This window comes from Wasmannia auropunctata, unplaced genomic scaffold (genome assembly GCF_000956235.1).
Source record: "Wasmannia auropunctata unplaced genomic scaffold, wasmannia.A_1.0 LD336088.1, whole genome shotgun sequence".
Taxonomy (NCBI): Eukaryota; Metazoa; Arthropoda; class Insecta; order Hymenoptera; family Formicidae; genus Wasmannia; species Wasmannia auropunctata.
In genome coordinates, this window is record NW_012026802.1 from 835366 (window position 1) to 852059 (window position 16694).

Genomic DNA, 16694 nt, shown 5'->3' on the forward strand with positions numbered 1-16694 from the left:
AAAACTCGCTATTACAGGGTTTGGTTTTGATTTTAATCGCCGGAATTCTACGCTCGTATATCATACAACGTGCTAACGCTAGAGGCACTCTAAGAACTGAGATTTCACATGGTAATCAAGAAAAGGTCCAGTGTGATACACGAAGCTTAATGTTAAACTATTTACACGTATATTACACTTGATCTTCACTATTTACAATCGAAAATCTCAGGTGGACATATACTCGTGAATATCACTGATACGACAAGAAAAAGAATTAAGGAAAAATGGAATGATAAGATCTATGTTCTTTCGTAACGTACAGCTTCGACAAACACATCCTTCGGAAAAGTGCAACTTACAAGGAAATATTTATACTCTCGTGCTGTTATACTTGATATATAGGCAAACCTATTTGGCGTTAAGGCCAGAAAATCCTTCGAGTTACATCGCGTAGTACATACTGTTAGTTTTTTTTTCATTGCAAGATCCCCGCATATTTACGAGAATCCCTTTCTTCATTGCACACATTTACATAATAAACATACTGTATTAGATTCGCGTACTATTGGTGTCTCAGGTGTGTGTGTGTGTGTGCGATTTCCTCTAGATATAAGTGCATCAATTGTATAATCTAACTGTACACTCGCAACACAGTTCAAATACACAATAATATTAACATATTTAATATTGGACTAATAAAAAAAAAACAGGGATGCTCTCTGAAAGATCTCGCAATAAAAAGTCGTAATGATATTGAGCGAACGAAACAGTCAATGACAGTGAGAAATTTTCACTCGATAAACAAGCATTGGTCTTTCAATCGCTAAAAAAAGAAAAGAAACACGATCTGCTGAAATAGTTTGTTTACCGGCGAAAGGATTAGAAATTAATAATTATTAGTAGACACTTATGCGAGGGAGGAAAGCATAGATAACGCCGCAACGCGTTTCTCAGAAATTTTATTTCCGCTTAATCCATGAAAAAGAGAAATCATTTCACCATAGTTCTCATATATTCCACTTCATTCAGTCACTATTTATATACGATAAAGGTATTACAGTAATTTGCTATGTACGAATTAATCTTTAGCTACTTCCACATCAGATCTGAATCGTAGGACATTATACTATAGGACCCGGATGTCAGCTCTGATTTGAAAACAACTTCTCTCTCTATATAAGTCCATATTAAATATATTTTACAATAATATTATCATTGTACATGAACAACGTATGCTCTACACCTCGCGTTGCTTATCGCTAATTAACCAGCGCAATGACAAGATTTTTATATTACTCGACAAAAACAATAAAATTTTAAATATATAAATATAATATACATGCTATATAGAACATCACCAAAAAAAGTTTGTTAATTCAGATAAAGAAAAATTGATTTGGCTAGATTTACTTTAGCCAGAGCCGCTCTATTTTAATGAAAATTGAAAATAATAATAATGTGAAAAAGAGAACACGAAGAAAAAAAACTGTCTAAATGATTGAAAAGATTTTAGGATTACACTGACAATTTGAATTAACGCTAGATTAACGATTTAGCTATCTCTTCCTAGATTATTGTGTTATCAGAATTCTCATTTCCAGATCAAGATAAAGAGTATAATAGTTTTCTACGAAGATACAATAATATATAATGTAGGCAGAGAGAGAAAAAATGAGTCAATCTTTTAACGCTAATTCGTACCAACATAGCAGACTCTATGGACTTTTGTTATATATTTTTCGAAAAGCCGCGTTATCTATAGGCATATAATGACAAAATAAAAGCAAAACTATAATGCGCTGGTTGAAGCAACGATCGACAAGAAGGTGTTAATTAGTTAAAATAGACGAGGGGGGACTGGATTTGTGTGACCCCAATATGTGCGCCGCCTTGGTACCTCCTATTGTAAAACAAATTTTCATGTTAATATCTCTAGACAGATAATTCATATGCTAAGTGTAATTTCATGTAATTTAAAGTGACAATATTATATTTACGAATTGTAAATTTTAAACGAAGAACTCGATGATCTCGAAGATGAATTACGAGATACTCACATAAAAGTAGTGGTAAAACAGGCGAAAGGAGGTTATTCCTTGTTTTCCTCAGTAGTAACAGTGTTGGAGGGATTTTGGGACTCCGATGAGGATAAGGGTGGCGCTTCCGCTGCTGTGTCCGTCGCATCTTGACTCGAGTCCGAGCTGTCCTTCATTTCCTCTTGCTTCTTCTCTTCACAGGGAGTGGTGCTCTTAGCCTCGTCCACGTTCTCCGACTCCTCCGTCACCTTCTCGTCCTTGGAATTGGCATCGGTCACTTTCTCAGCGTCTTTACTGTCTTTACTGTCCACGCCCTCCGCGTTTTTGTCTTCGTTCTGTATCGCCTTGCTCTCCTTCTCCTCCTTCTCCTCCTTCTCCTCGTCTACCTCCATCTTTGTGGACTCCTCTTCCGTGTGTTTTTCGCTTTTGTTGTTGGACGTTTCCTCGTCCGTATTATTCTCATTGTTCTTCTCCTGCCTCTTGGGACGTCCACGTCCGCGGCCACCGCCACCACCCCGCGTCGATGTTTCCCTCTTCTCCTTCTTGGGTGGTGATGGCACTGGCGTTGTCGAAGTTAGGCCTCTGGCTGAACTGCGAGTGCGTCTCCTGCCTTCTACCTCGCCGACGGATTTGTTCATGCCCTGTAATAACAAGTGTTTTAAAACGAATGGCCAAGTGTTTACTTACAGCAAAGGGAAATATAATTCAAAATACGAGATAAATCAAATGGCCTTTCCTTGAAAAGCACAAGTCGCGTAACACAAGGTGTATTCTAATGTGTATATTCCATCTTTATCGCATCTCAAATGAATAATTAATTCGAATTAATGCTTGTTGATTCCTCTAACATCAGATATAGATAGCAATTTGTAATTGGCGCCTACGCAACGATTGGTTTCTCGTGCCTCGCCGAGGGCGCTCATTTTCCCTTCTCGCTGTCCCCACCCCGGCCAATCGAAGTCCCCCCCTCCACTCCTGACATCGTACAACGCTCACGTAGGCAGCGCGCAGGCGAAGTCGACGACGGAGAGGCTAAAACGGAGGGAAATAATCGAGGGCGAGGGGGGGAAAGAGACGGGGAACCTTGACCAGCAGAACCTCGACGGAGATTTTTGGGGGACGTATGCGATAAGCCCGGTTCAATCCGATATGAAAAGTTTTTCCTGCTTCAGATAATCGCGCGAGCCGCCGCGGGACGCACCTTTATAATTGCCTCGCCCTCCTGAGCGGTCCTTTCGAGAGTGGAGAGCCTCTTGGTGCCGCTTCGTTTGTTTTTCGTCGGAGTCGGTTTCTCCTCCGTCGACTGTTCCTGCAAACATCCAAGCCTTCCTATTCATTCGCTCCTCGTATCGTACATACGTATATACATATTTATATCGCGCACACGTACAGCCGCCGCGCGCCCGCGCGCAGCGTCCGCGCGTGTGTGCGTGCACATATCCATATTTCTTCGCACGAGAAACGTACATACGTCTGTTACGCAGTCGCGCGCTCGTCGACGTCTCGAGACCGTTCGGCGGCGCTCCTTGGGCGCCGCGTCGCGCGCGCAAGGAGCGAGCGACGGCCGCGACGGGCGCACGGCACCACGCGGCACATGACACGATAATTACGACGCTCGACTCGCGATAAGATTATCGAGGCCCATTGAACCGTGGCCGGCTGCGAACACCGAGACCAATGTCGCGTTCAAGTTTCCCGCCATTTTGCCGTGCGATCGCCCGCCCGCCCGTCCATCTATCCATCCATTCCATCCTCACCAACACACATCTACGCCTCGCGCGCGCGATGCGCGCTGCGGCTCCCGCCCGGTCGCCGCCGACGGCGGTGGCGTCTCGCGGACGTGGACGCGGCGTCGCCGCCGCTGATCGCCGACGACGGCCATCGCGCGGCACGTCGCCGCGGCTACGTTCCTGACGCTACGCCAAGAGCTGCGTAGGGCTGATTTCCCGCCTTTTCGCGCGGCACCGAGCTGTACGGCGTGGAGAGAGCCGAAGCAGGAGCGAGAGAGACGGAGAGAGCCATGAGATTAGCGGGCGCACGATCCTCCCCGGTCACGGAGAGCTTGCGTGATAAAAAAACAGCCACCATCTTTGGCGACGATGGGAGAGGATGTGCGTATTTACGTACGACGCAGCTACGAAAAGTGTTGCTGCTGGATGGATGGATGGATGGAAGGAAGGAAGGCAGGCAGGCAGGACGGATGAGCGGGCGGATGACCGGTTGGTCGGTCGGTCGGTCGGTCGGCGGCGCGGAGGCGCGCGGCGCCGTCGTCCGACGCGCGCGGGGTACCACATGGCGCGGCCGCGTCGTGATGACGCGCCATCGAGCGTACGCGGCGTACACGACGGCCCGCGGCCGTCACCCGGGGTCCCCGGGAGTACGCGCGGAAGGACGAACGAGCGTCCCCGCGGCCGCGGTACTCGGCGGGGGAGGGGGGGCTCGCTGCCGCTCGCACACGCCGCTCACGGCATGAAAACTCGGCTTGACGAAGGTGTTTCTGACGTGCCCGCCGGACCGCTTACCTTGGACGCATCCTCGATGTTGTTGTCGCTCTTGGTCTCCGTCTTTGCGTCAGACATCTCTTCGCGTGCGAATCACTCAAAAACACTGGGAAATCCACGATTCCACGGCGAGAATTCGCGCTGCGCCCGGTCGCACTGTTTATACGATAAGGAAAGATGGCGGTTAGCGTGGGTCACGTGACACCTCGTCAAACCTCAGAGCGGGAGTTCGGCGCGCCGCCCCGCGCCGCCGCGGCCAACTACGCGCGTAGCGACGCACACGCGACCCCGAGCTTTTCTCCGGCGGTATTCTACGCGCTGCATCTCGTCGATATCTACTTTTTTTTTCTTTTTATTATATTGTAAAAGGACGAAGTTCGTTCACGTCAGCAGTAGTGCGATTCTACGTGTACCTTGCGATATCGCGTACATACAATGAAATAAAATCAAACGTCGGCCATAATTTTCTCTTTATCTTTTTTCAAACGCGTAGAATCGCAGCCACTTGCTATCACGTTATAATACGAGCGTTCTTTTTACAACAATTATAAATACAAAAGATGCAGTGTATAGAATACCGTCGTAGAACTTAAAACGAGGATAATTTCGATAAAGCAATTTTGAAAATAATTTTTACGAGCGCGTGTAAAATTAAATTATAATTAACATTATTGCATCCACATACTTATTTTACCTACCTGATTCAGAATGTGTAGTATATTGATACGATTCAATTCTATTATAATCATCTCTCTCTCTCTCTCTCTCTTTTTCCTATTTATAGAATTAAAAGATAATTGTATAGGATTTTTTTAATTATATATGCTGCTTTCAAAAGATGTAATTGTTTTATGTTTGTTAACGTATTATGAAACATGTGAATGTTGAAATTACTCTAAGTATCATATACCTATATTATACACAGTTGTGGTTTAACACAAATAAAATAAAATTTGCAAGATTTTTTGCTTAAAATTTAAATAAAATAATCGCATAAATACATAATACCTGTTTAACGATATCTTTTTTTCTCGTAATTAATAACTAATTCGATCTTGAATGCCTTTTTTTTAATCTCCGCGTATTCTATTTTTGTAAAATGAAAATTATCTGAAAGACTGTGTCCGTGATTAATGTCCTTCAACTGTGGTTGATTTTAACGGTAAACTGTTAATGCGTTGGCATTCTTCGGAACCAGAATCTCGCCCTGAAATCGTCACTGCATGTCAAGAATGCAGGCGCAGTTGGCGAATGCACGATCATCCTCACAGGACCGTTGTGACCCAATGACAGCAACTGTTTCCGCGATGCGTTACGAGAATTCCATGCGCACAACGAGGTAGTGGCTTCATCGGGGAACATCACGTAATCCTCGGTATGATTAAAGATAGCCTGTGCCTTGTGCTCTTGTTTACCTGTGGAAAAAAACGGCGTGGTCAGTCGTGTGCATTCGCGATTGTATTATCGTCACGTAACGAGGCATACCGCACCAACGCGCATTCCAAGTATGTCTAAACGCATTTGTAGTCTTTTACCTGTAGTTCCGGCGCCTGTATACGCTATTAGACATCTGCTAGTAGATAATTCCCATAACTTTATCAGGGAATCTTTTCCTGAGGACAGTAAATACTGGAATCCAAAATTATACGATTTATTACTCAATATTACTTGGGAATAAGTCAATGAGTTTTTTCCACGGTAATTTACACAAATGTGTATAAATCTTGCGCAACGTTACCGTGCAAAATTACTACCTTGCCGTTCCTCGTGAAGATCACCGAGCACACTTCGTAGCCGTCGTGCGCTTTCGCGAAGGTGTTCACACATCGATTCGACACGCCATCCCAAAGCTTGATGCTACCGTCTTTTCCCGCCGATGCGTAAGTCTTTGCGTCCGGCGAATACTTGATGCTCGTTATCCCGGCTGTGTGCTGATGACTCGGTATGCTGCACACAAAGCACTGTGCGGTATTTACGTCGTACAATCTAACCACCGGATGATTGGTCCCAACTATGAGAAAATCTCCGGTCGGATGGAAGGACAGACATCGAATTTGATCCGCGTCCGTGATGGTTCTGAATGCCTTCTTGACGCTGGCCTTGCTAAAATCGAACAATTTCACGGAGAAGTCGCGACTGCCGGACACGAGTATAGGCTCTCTGGGATGGAACTCTAAACACGTCACTTCTTCCAAGTGATCGTACAAAGTTCTTATAACCGGATGGCCACCGGTCTGGTCTCCAGGCGCGATCTCCTCCGGCGCGGACTTGGCCAGCATTCTGTCCACGTCTAAGATCTTGATCGAGGCATCCACGGAGCCGGTGGCTATCAACTGACCGTCCGACGAGAAAGCCCCAGCCCTGCAGTTTCCTTTGTGGGACGTGACATACGCCGTTTCATATTGCGCCGGTTCTGGTGCTTGAGTCTGAGTCTCCGTCTCGAATTCCAGATCCAACCCAGGACCTAAGGTATTGTCGAAGCTCGACGCAAACGTGGACAGGCTGGTGCTGTTATCCTTCTTGGAACGATCCGGCTCGTGGGCAGTGCCGATCAACATCAAATGGAGCAATCGATCCGAGGGTGGGCACGGTGGTTCTGCCTGCATCATGTTGGACAACTGCACGGCTAGTGTCTGATGACCATCGTAGAACAGCTGACTGAAATATTCAATATGACTTACTTGATAATCCACATGCTCCACTTTTATTATATCCGCTGATGAAGTTACAAGTTGCAGATTACACCTGCACTTGGGTATTTATACAAGAATCGCGCTTCGTACGAGAGTATTAACAGCGAGGGAGCGGAATTCAAGGGAGCGTCACGACTGCGAAAGAGAGACAATTATAAGCAACCTGATCATCAGCCTGTAGAGCAGCTCTCTGCTCTTTATTATATTTTTCGGATCCGCCTCGGGTTCCTTCATCGCGCTCTGGCCCGCCGTGTTTCCTGACGGTGACTGAATGTTGCCGACTTTTTCCTACAACTGTCGAAAGCACCGTAAACCGCCCATCAATCGATGACCTCCGGTCTTTTCGCAGGTTATGTCGCGTTGTTGTCACCGACGCACTTTGGACGCACGTTTACGCTCCCGCTGTCGCCCGCGTTTGATTGGCGGATCCAGCGGTCGCGGCCAATCGGTGCGCGCCATCGTCGCCGCGAGGTGCTCCACGTGACGACACACGACCTGGCGGTGCAGCAAGGAACATCCAGAATGGCCGAGGTGGACAGCGATCCGAGGTTAAATGAGACCATCTCCGAGCGGAAAGACGCGTGCCGCAAAAACGGCAAGCTGTCGTTGGACGCGAGGCACGCTCTGCGAAAGCGGCAGCCCTTCAGGTTCGCCAGAAGCGACAGGGATATCTTCGTGAACAACAAGACCCCTTTTAAGGTACTTCGCGTCTGGAGATCATAACCTTTCCAGTCTACGTTGCAACTTCTTCGCTGTAGATTTTGAACGAATGCGTCGCTTTGCCTCGCCACACGTTTTCTCAAGTGTAAATATTCTTGAAGGGACAATTGTACAAATGCGAGAAACTGTTCGACAAGGGCGCGTCTGAGCTGGTCATCCATGGTCTTGGTGCTGCTGTGTGCAAAGCGGCCAGCTTGGCATTGCGGTTGAAGGAACTTCATCACAACACCTTAGATCTTGATGTTAAAACCTCCTCCGTCGCTTTAGTAGGTACGTACACCTTTCTGAACAGTTGGTCACGCGACAGCGATCTGTCAGTGATGTGGCGAGACTTCCGAGATGTCATTGCTGCTTGTCACGTTCAGGGCAGGCAGAATATATGTACCTGAAACTAAAACGAAATCTTAGGGACGCCTTATCAATTGCAGATAAGCTAGAGGCGTTAAACGATGATGTGGACGACGAGATAAACAGGAGGCAAAATTCTGCTATACACATACACGTCATCAGGAGAGTGCCAGTGGCGGTGATGAGATCTTCTAAATAGAAGCAAACTGACATTGAGACTCTGCAAAACGATATGTTTGTGCTAATGATAACAATATGCTGAGATACGGAACGTACGCAATAGAATGAATGGAATTATTAGCTAAATCATTGCTCCAAAATAGCTGATACAATATATTATATGATTTTTTTACAATGATCTTCTCTTTGAGCGAACTGGTTCACTGGTTAGGTTTAACAATCTTTGAGATATGGATCAATTTAATCGCTTTAATGTTCTTCACTGTGCTGCTAGCCTTGAAATTAGATGAAAATTGCTTTTTGGGGCCATCGGGATGGTGGGAGGTATTTTCGCCGCTCTTTATAGCCGATGGTTTGAATACATATTTTTGTGCTATTATTTTTATAAGAATGTACATGGAGGGAATGATTAGAGCGGGAATTTTGCGAGCTTTATGGAGTCAAATATCATTGTTATTAGTTTTTGTCTTTAAGTATCTTCTGTGTAAAAAGCTCTCTGGACAAAGCACATTGGAGTATTCAGAAGTTTTGAGTCCTGTATTCATTCTTCTGCAACTGATCGCTGTTAGAGCTTGTCAGTTACATTAAGGGAAACAGAAGAACTTTCCTGTATGTATGATATTACTTCCAAAATATTTGTCAGATATAAGAAATATGTATTATATGATATACTCTTGTATATATTACATTTTGTCAGATTCATGTAGATTAAATTATTTCATCTTTCAAACATTACTTTATATTTTTATCCTGCTGTTTAACTTTACGTAAGCTGTTCGATAAATAAGAATACGTAGGCACTACAAATTTAATTAATATTCTCTTAAAAGAATAATAATATATGTGATATAAAAATATTTATTTTAAAATGATAAAGTAATGTATTGAAAATAATATGTTTCTTTTATATTAATAGTTTATTAATATTTACAACTGTATCAATTTACAGATACAAACTATATTGTTTTATTAGGTTAATATTTGACGCCGAGAAGATAACAAATACTTATTTTTTTCTAAAATATAATAATTTTCTTGTGTTATTTAAATTATTATTTATTTATTTGTATTATGCCGAATGATTTCCATATTCCTTATTAATTTTTTAATTATTTACAGAATTTCGTTATTTAAGATAATTAATAGGAATTGTTTGGAATATTAAGAAACAATAAGTATTTATTATCTGTGTTGGAAATTAATTATTTAATTCAATATATTGATATATCTCATATTAATGCAAAAATAATATTTATATATATAAATTCTTTCAAATATAAAATTTATTAATTTGAAATTCATACAAATACTATTTGCTAAAATTTAATTATCTTAAACCAAAAATTGATATTTAGAAATCAGTTTTTCTAGAGGATGATTTTACGGAGCACGATTTACTTGAAATATTCACGAGAGTTCAATATTTAATACGTTATCATTCTATTTTTATCTACTTTGTGTTCCGATATTCCTTTATGCAACGTATGGAATTTACGTTTCTTAGAGAATGTCGATAGATACTAAGACAGAAGTTTTCTTTTACAAAAATAACAGGCCTATGAATCATAACATAACATAGACCGATAAATTTAACACTGCTCCATTTAAACTCTAAAGATAAACAACTGACCAACAAGCCAGGTGCTTTATGTGGGCATGTGTGCCCCCTCCAAGCCTCTCCAGCTAAGATCAATAATCCTAACTGAAGGGAGACAGTGGTTGTATTCAGTGAGAAGGGGTGCGTGAATCAAGTCATTCTATAGGTAAAGCCTGTTGCTGCTACCACATTTAACAAGTTCGCAGAATGTGCTGCATTAAAACGCCACATTAATTGTCTATCACAAGACTGACTATCAATTACAAGATTCAGTGATGTGCTGTGGACACATCGAGGGATTATGGCTAATTATACTCGTGGTTAGTTTTTTATATCCTCTATCTTAATTTTTAATACACACAGGATGGCGGCAAGTGCCATTTTTGTAATATGAAACGCGATCAAAGTTTCGAAATGATCACCCATTAAAATGATAGTAAACGCAAAATTATAAGTACACCATATTTCCCGTTGAAGCTTATTGGAAACTGCATTAATTCAAACAATAAATTATAAATCATGTAGAATAGTGTAATATACGACGTAAATTCTATTTTGTATCATGTTTTGTATTATGTAAACTTTATAGAGTGACGTTATACTATGACATGTGTGTGTATGTGTGTGTGTGTGTGTGTGTTTTTATTCTGTTTTTAATTAATTTTTTTTTGTTATCAGGTATAAACGGAACAACCCCAGTTATAGGACAGAACTGTGTGTCAAATTCATCAAACTCTGCGTTCCTAGACAAATCACTGGTCACTGCACCGTCATGGAGTGCGATACAGCAAGACATAAGATGGGCATTTCTACTGCATGCATACAGCTTCGCATGCCTCTTCTTTATACTAGGGTTTTACACATTCTTCGCTATTCTAAATTTAAGGTACGTCGTTATATGCACGTGTTAGTGATATCAGGGAAAGTTTACGTCCTCAGACTTGACTATTTTTTTTTGTTTCAGATCTCTCATATCAACCAGGCCATTTATGTCTACGATTAATATATTCTTATGTTTACTCGGGGCATCGAGAGCCGCTTCCTTATTCATAGACGCGTACAATCTTAAAGAAACTCTGCCCAAAGTCATTGGCTCAATTATATGGGACATTGGATATCCATGCATTACGTCTGCCTTTTGCCTGATACAACTGGCTTTTCTGCAACTGACGAAGGTGTTTATCGCTTAAACTGAATAATCAATAAATTGTGTGTACAATTGAGCGTTGCTACATCCTTCACTTGATGAATTTTCAGCTGAAATTTGGTCCGGAGAAGATACAGAAGGAATCCTGCCTCAGTCTCATTATAACAGCACACTTCTTCTTCGTAATTGCCAGCGACATCGTACTGTCCTCCCACAATTGCTACATGGCGAAATATATGGTCCAAGCGGCGTTCCTCGTCTGGAGCGTCCTTTTGTATCTCGCGTTTCTACACGCGGCTTACAAAGTTGATCATTTGCTCCGGACGATGCCAAGCAGTATGTTGACGCGAGACAATTCTAACGCACATCATAAAGGTTGGTTATCGATTTTCTATTTGCACGTCAATCTTTGTAATTTTTATTCTTTTTCTTTATACCGTTACCTTTCTACGGCTATGTTTTTATGCACACCGACTTAAGACTTATGCTTCTTTCTTGTTTGAGCATATTTTATACAGCATTTATTTACAAATACAGGTATCATGCAACTCGCGATGTTGGCACCGTACAGCAATTTGGCGACTTCGGTCGCTGCCGCCCTAGTACCTACTTTACTTGGTCCAGCTAAGATGAAGGGTTCGGAAGAAAGTGAGCCTGTAAATGCGAATAAAAATGCGGAAGAAGCGATCGCGGAAGGAGGTAATACGCGGCAAATATTTATTTTAACTTAAATCACTCAGAAATAAATACTCATATAATAACAAAAATAAATTTCTCATTGAGATCCGATTATATCGTATATCCGATATTAATACAGAATCGCGAGTCACAACTACCGCCAAGGTGTGCAAGATGGAGGGACCAGCGCAAAAGGAAGTACAGAATGCTGCGATACCTACTTGCACCGTACAATCACCGTCATCGCAAGAACCAAGGTCGTCGGTACCGGAAGTCTACGTTAGGCCACCCACCCCTACTCCGTCAACCGCTAATCTGCCGATTATAACCGTGTCGAGCCCGAGTCGTAGGAGCTCCATGGCCAGTCGACGAGGCAGCGACACGTCTACAAAATCCTCGCGCAGGAATTCGGAGTGTAGCGTTAGATTTGTAAACGAGGAGAATACGACGGAATGCAAGCGCACGACGGAGGGTAGCCCCAGGGCGATGCCGAGGATGCGAGAGGAGTTTGAGAGGAATCGCTCGCCCGAGAGTCCACGACGATTTTCGGATAATATCACGCCGACCGGCAGCACCAGGGAACTAAGACGATGCTCCGATTTTACCCACGAGAAAAATCGTGGCTCGCAATTCGCGATCAAGCTGCGGAGGAATAGCGATTTCGGTAACAGAACGCCCAGAAGAATGTTGCCGCCTGATGAAAATAGATTGCCCAAAGTCCTGGATGTTAGTCCCACGGGTAAGAAAGAAATATAGCTCGTATTTTAAGCGAGTAAATCGTTAAAAAATACTTTAGTTTACCATCCATCTCTCTAGACATTTTATTTCTTACAAACATGTTTTATCTCGTTCTCATATTATTTAACAATATTTCAGGTTCAAGACGCAATTCCGACATTGGTACTTTCATGTCACCCAATAGACCCGACTCGCGTAGAAATTCCGAGAGTTCCTATCGACGTAACTCCGAGTTCATTCATATTAAACCGCTAATTATAAATCGTCGAAGCAGCGATATCAGTATCAGAACATTGGACAGGAGTCCCACACACTTCCAGAGTATAGTACCTATTAAGCTGGAGATACAGGAAAAATCTGAATCAGATTCAGATCACCCTGTAGATTGCAGTGAGAAGGCGGCGCTGATGACCGAAAAGTCGAAGAGCAAAGACGAAGAGCCGAAAGTACGCAAAAAGAATTTGTCATGGAATGATAAAAATATCGAAGACCCAGAGGACATTACGCCGGAGACTAACTTGCTTCCCGAAAATACGTCTAGTGAAGCAAGAGTTATGGTACATAAGACTTTCTATATTATACCAATAGACCCACGGAACACAGATGCATTTAAAATACGTCTTCAACTTTCAGATAACTTAAACTTCTTTAGAATTTTTTGTTTCGTTGTTTGGTAACTGTATGACTACATTATTTCCAGGGCACGGACTTAACCCTTCACTCGATATTGAATCACATCGCGTACGTGAATCGAGCGAAATCTGATACGCCGTTACATATACCGGAAGCGGATACCGCAGTCGCTAGAAAATCTCAGATGCAAAAAGTATTAAACGTTACGCGCGCTACTGCAATTTTAGGGATTCTCCTGTGCGTCACGGATGCCTTTCGTATTTTTGGACCATACGGTATTTATAATATTAAGAGATGGTATAACATTAAATATATGAGAAAAATTATGATTTTATACTATATCCTTGTAAAACAATATATGCATATATAATAAAATAATGCTAATCGATTTGTTTTTAGGACTGTTTGCTGAAACCGTACCATACGGTACAGAACCAGCACCGACACAGTTTCCCATACCGTGGCCCTGGCTGCTGTATCAGACGATACCCAGGATATTTGAATTTGTGATGGGCTGTGCCATGGCGAATATAACTAAGCAGCCAACAGTAAGTCCGCGACATCAGTATTTGAGTAATTATCCCAATTATTCCCCGCGCGTAACTCGTAATAATCCTTATATATGAAGCAATATCATCTAAGCGTAATCGTAATCCAAAAACCAAGATGCCAAATGAAAGTTTTTTCATAATTTCTTTTATCGAATTTTAATATTATTAATAATATTCTTTCAAGATTTTTTATAATGACTCCGTGATTATTTTAAAGATAGATTTTACAAACGTACATATACATGTACACTCCCAGTATTTGCAATAATTTATATTTGTGGTTTTTCTTAATGCTCACTAAAAATTTACTTTTAATAGAAAAAAAAAATTATACAAAATTGAAGACTTATTTTCAGAAAAAGTTTTAGATATGAATTAGTAATTTCTATCGGAGAGATGTATGCAATGCGAAAGCATTATGATAATCAATACGCGATAGAACAAGAAAGACGGAGTCTCAAAAACAAATTTGCTATACACGAAAACATAGCCATAAATGAGTATTCTAAACATGGAGTAAATGTTTAGATAACATCTAATAACAAATGCAATAGTCAAGTAGCATTTCTAAAAACTCACTTTTTATGCAAAGTGTTCATCCGAAGCACATACTCACAAAAACAGATATCTATTTTTTAAATTAGATTAGTTTCTTGAATTAATTTAATGACTTTTACTCATTGTGTTCTCAGAAAGATACATATACATATATATATTTTTTTGCTGTTGAAAAACAAATATATATATATATCATTTTTTAACTTACATATAAAATTCGAAAGGAATATTTTCGAAGTAAAGAAAGAAAAAAGAAAAGAAACAGACTGTATATAAACAAAGACGTTAAAATAGTAAGTTTTAGATTTTTATTGATAATACGTGAAGTAACGCGTTTTTACTGTGTGTTAACCGCACCAATGCTTAGAAGTAAAAGTACGAACCCAAACTCTCAAAGTGCCCTACTACTAAATGTTCAACAAAATTACAACAATGGTTAATAATATAAATGACTTATCTGCAAGTTGAATTTATAACAGTGTTGTGATCCTACATGTGATATCGTATTTATGTGTTTAGAATAGGAGGCCATTTTACGCTTATGTAAGCTTAATTAACACTATATTCCGTGAGATAAAAGACTGTAAAAGTGAGTTTACGATAAAAAAAACAGAGCTATATTATAGCTTTATTGCAATTGTATACAATTTATCGTACTTTCAATATCTCAATATAATTAAGATAGCCAGTATTTTATTAGTTGAGAGATACATATCTGTCTGTAAATTTTAATTTGTAATTTGATCTACTTTTTTAATGTTTACAAAATTACAGCTAAAATTGTATCTCGTACATTTTGTGCATAATGATATTTCATTATTTTTTTGTATTTTTCCAGCATTAGATATTTTCGCATCTTTTTAACTTCTCTTTATTACAATAATGTTAACTTTCTAATTTATGTATTATTCTGTTTTTACCTCACTATAAAACCAAATATAGAACAAGTGAGAAATCTAGTAGTAATACTTACAGGAGCATAAAAGGTCTCAGCGAGTAAATATCTGTTTGAAATTTATAGTATGACAAAAGTAGTAATCTAAAATATAACATTGATGTTTCATGTGCCAAATACTCGTGTTAACTATTTTAAATGTTTACAAGAGATACAAAGTCTTATTATCTTAACAAAAACTCTTCTACAAAACTATATATATGTATATATGTGTATATAGATATATAGATATAGATAAATATTTATATACAATTGGATGTACAATAACAGACAATTATCGTTTTAATCAAATCGAGTAAGGATTCCGAAATTATAATATATACATATATGTATAATTGATATTTTTACTGATGCAAAATCGTAATATCGCAGATTCAATAGTTATATAAAACAGGTATAAGATATATTAAAGTTTTCAAAATAGAAGCTCTCTATTGTTCTATATCTGAATTAAAAGTAGCTTCTCAACGTGACTGTTTTGGTCATTAAATGTATAATGAAGTTGTGAATTATGATAAATATTATATATATTCAATCAAGATTGATTGCCATAACTGTTGTTAATAAATTACAAAAACAAATGTCTGAAGATCTTGGAAACATTTTCAAAACATCTCGCCCAAAGGTATAAAAATCTATATCTCGTATAGCACTTATACAGCACTGACGTTATTCTTAGCAATATACTTAGCTTTGACCAAGCAAAAAATAATAATTATTTAGAATAAGATTTCTTTTTATCCTGTCGGTTGATTTTTAGATACTTTGTACACCTGTATCCTATCCGTGATAAGAATTTGTCTTGTAGTAACGTAGTTAAAAATAGTATAAAAATTCACTATTATTTATATTGCTTTGTCATATTAGTCTCAGGATTATCATATTGTTATGTATAAGTGATATCAATATAATCAATAACTATGTAAAAGGTTTATTGAAAAAAAAGGATTGTGTAGAAATAATAATAAAGAAAAATTGAATTATGACATGCTTTTTCTGTATATTTCTTATCTTAAAATTACCTGCGTTGAAGCCTCTTTTCCCCAATGTTTAAAAATTCATATCTTCCAGAAAGATAAAGATATATAATTATGTAGCTATTTTTTAAGAAATCGTGATTTTATTTAAAAATGGTCGATTCAAAATGGCTGATTAAAACGTAATTTTTTTGAAAATTTATTTTTTTCAAAAATTGTTAAAATTCGTTTAATTAAAATGGGTGGTGGTGGTGGTTAATGGTGGGTGATAGTGGTAGGTGGTGGTTGATGGTTGTGGTGGGTGATGATGATGGGTGTTGGTAGGTAAAAAAAATTTTTTATTTAAAAATCAAATGATATAAAAAAATTTAAAAAAATTTTTCTTTTAAAAATCAAATGC

At 39.8% G+C, this 16694-nt stretch overlaps 5 protein-coding genes across 5 annotated transcripts; 3 read left to right on the forward strand and 2 right to left on the reverse strand.

Annotated features, from left to right (window-relative positions):
* Positions 1-444: 444 nt before the first annotated feature.
* LOC105448156 (chromosomal protein D1-like) lies at positions 445-4700 on the reverse strand. The gene is made up of 4 exons (XM_011686570.1): positions 4541-4700; positions 3220-3327; positions 2040-2659; positions 445-1882 (listed from the first exon to the last, which is right to left on the reverse strand). Exons 1-3 carry the CDS (start codon positions 4595-4597, stop codon positions 2072-2074), a joined length of 753 nt encoding a protein of 250 aa, XP_011684872.1. The 5' UTR covers positions 4598-4700; the 3' UTR covers positions 445-1882; positions 2040-2071.
* A 964-nt stretch (positions 4701-5664) lies between these two features.
* LOC105448155 (cleavage stimulation factor subunit 1) lies at positions 5665-7574 on the reverse strand. The gene is made up of 4 exons (XM_011686569.1): positions 7376-7574; positions 6274-7177; positions 6055-6148; positions 5665-5934 (listed from the first exon to the last, which is right to left on the reverse strand). Exons 1-4 carry the CDS (start codon positions 7444-7446, stop codon positions 5690-5692), a joined length of 1314 nt encoding a protein of 437 aa, XP_011684871.1. The 5' UTR covers positions 7447-7574; the 3' UTR covers positions 5665-5689.
* A 138-nt stretch (positions 7575-7712) lies between these two features.
* On the forward strand, positions 7713-8638 carry LOC105448154 (ribonuclease P protein subunit p20-like). Its single transcript, XM_011686568.1, has 3 exons — positions 7713-7911; positions 8034-8202; positions 8361-8638. The coding sequence occupies exons 1-3, from the start codon at positions 7735-7737 to the stop codon at positions 8477-8479; spliced, it is 465 nt and encodes a 154-aa protein (XP_011684870.1). The 5' UTR covers positions 7713-7734; the 3' UTR covers positions 8480-8638.
* LOC105448152 (transmembrane protein 203) lies at positions 8612-9509 on the forward strand. Its single transcript, XM_011686567.1, has one exon. It carries the CDS (start codon positions 8635-8637, stop codon positions 9046-9048), a length of 414 nt encoding a protein of 137 aa, XP_011684869.1. The 5' UTR covers positions 8612-8634; the 3' UTR covers positions 9049-9509.
* A 231-nt stretch (positions 9510-9740) lies between these two features.
* On the forward strand, positions 9741-14010 carry LOC105448151. Its single transcript, XM_011686566.1, has 9 exons — positions 9741-10377; positions 10736-10943; positions 11022-11232; positions 11315-11579; positions 11742-11903; positions 12022-12621; positions 12759-13177; positions 13321-13528; positions 13653-14010. Exons 1-9 carry the CDS (start codon positions 10359-10361, stop codon positions 13877-13879), a joined length of 2319 nt encoding a protein of 772 aa, XP_011684868.1. The 5' UTR covers positions 9741-10358; the 3' UTR covers positions 13880-14010.
* Positions 14011-16694: the final 2684 nt, after the last annotated feature.

What these genes read in the sequence shown, in the direction of transcription:
- LOC105448156 (XM_011686570.1), bottom strand. Translation starts at nt 4,597, where the DNA reads ATGTCTGACGCAAAGACGGAGACCAAGAGCGACAACAACATCGAGGAT. An exon ending in ACATCGAGGATGCGTCCAAG is followed by an intron (nt 3,328 to 4,540) that starts GTAAGCGGTCCG and finishes GGATGTTTGCAG; the next exon opens with GAACAGTCGACGGAGGAGAA. An exon ending in AGGGCGAGGCAATTATAAAG is followed by an intron (nt 2,660 to 3,219) that starts GTGCGTCCCGCG and finishes TTGTTATTACAG; the next exon opens with GGCATGAACAAATCCGTCGG.
- LOC105448155 (XM_011686569.1), bottom strand. Translation starts at nt 7,446, where the DNA reads ATGAAGGAACCCGAGGCGGATCCGAAAAATATAATAAAGAGCAGAGAG. An exon ending in TCTTCACGAGGAACGGCAAG is followed by an intron (nt 6,149 to 6,273) that starts GTAGTAATTTTG and finishes TTTGGATTCCAG; the next exon opens with TATTTACTGTCCTCAGGAAA. An exon ending in TACAGGCGCCGGAACTACAG is followed by an intron (nt 5,935 to 6,054) that starts GTAAAAGACTAC and finishes TTTTTTCCACAG; the next exon opens with GTAAACAAGAGCACAAGGCA.
- LOC105448154 (XM_011686568.1), top strand. Translation starts at nt 7,735, where the DNA reads ATGGCCGAGGTGGACAGCGATCCGAGGTTAAATGAGACCATCTCCGAG. An exon ending in ACAACAAGACCCCTTTTAAG is followed by an intron (nt 7,912 to 8,033) that starts GTACTTCGCGTC and finishes ATATTCTTGAAG; the next exon opens with GGACAATTGTACAAATGCGA. An exon ending in CTCCTCCGTCGCTTTAGTAG is followed by an intron (nt 8,203 to 8,360) that starts GTACGTACACCT and finishes TATCAATTGCAG; the next exon opens with ATAAGCTAGAGGCGTTAAAC.
- LOC105448152 (XM_011686567.1), top strand. Translation starts at nt 8,635, where the DNA reads ATGATCTTCTCTTTGAGCGAACTGGTTCACTGGTTAGGTTTAACAATC.
- LOC105448151 (XM_011686566.1), top strand. An exon ending in AGAAGCGATCGCGGAAGGAG is followed by an intron (nt 11,904 to 12,021) that starts GTAATACGCGGC and finishes ATATTAATACAG; the next exon opens with AATCGCGAGTCACAACTACC. An exon ending in CTAGTGAAGCAAGAGTTATG is followed by an intron (nt 13,178 to 13,320) that starts GTACATAAGACT and finishes CATTATTTCCAG; the next exon opens with GGCACGGACTTAACCCTTCA.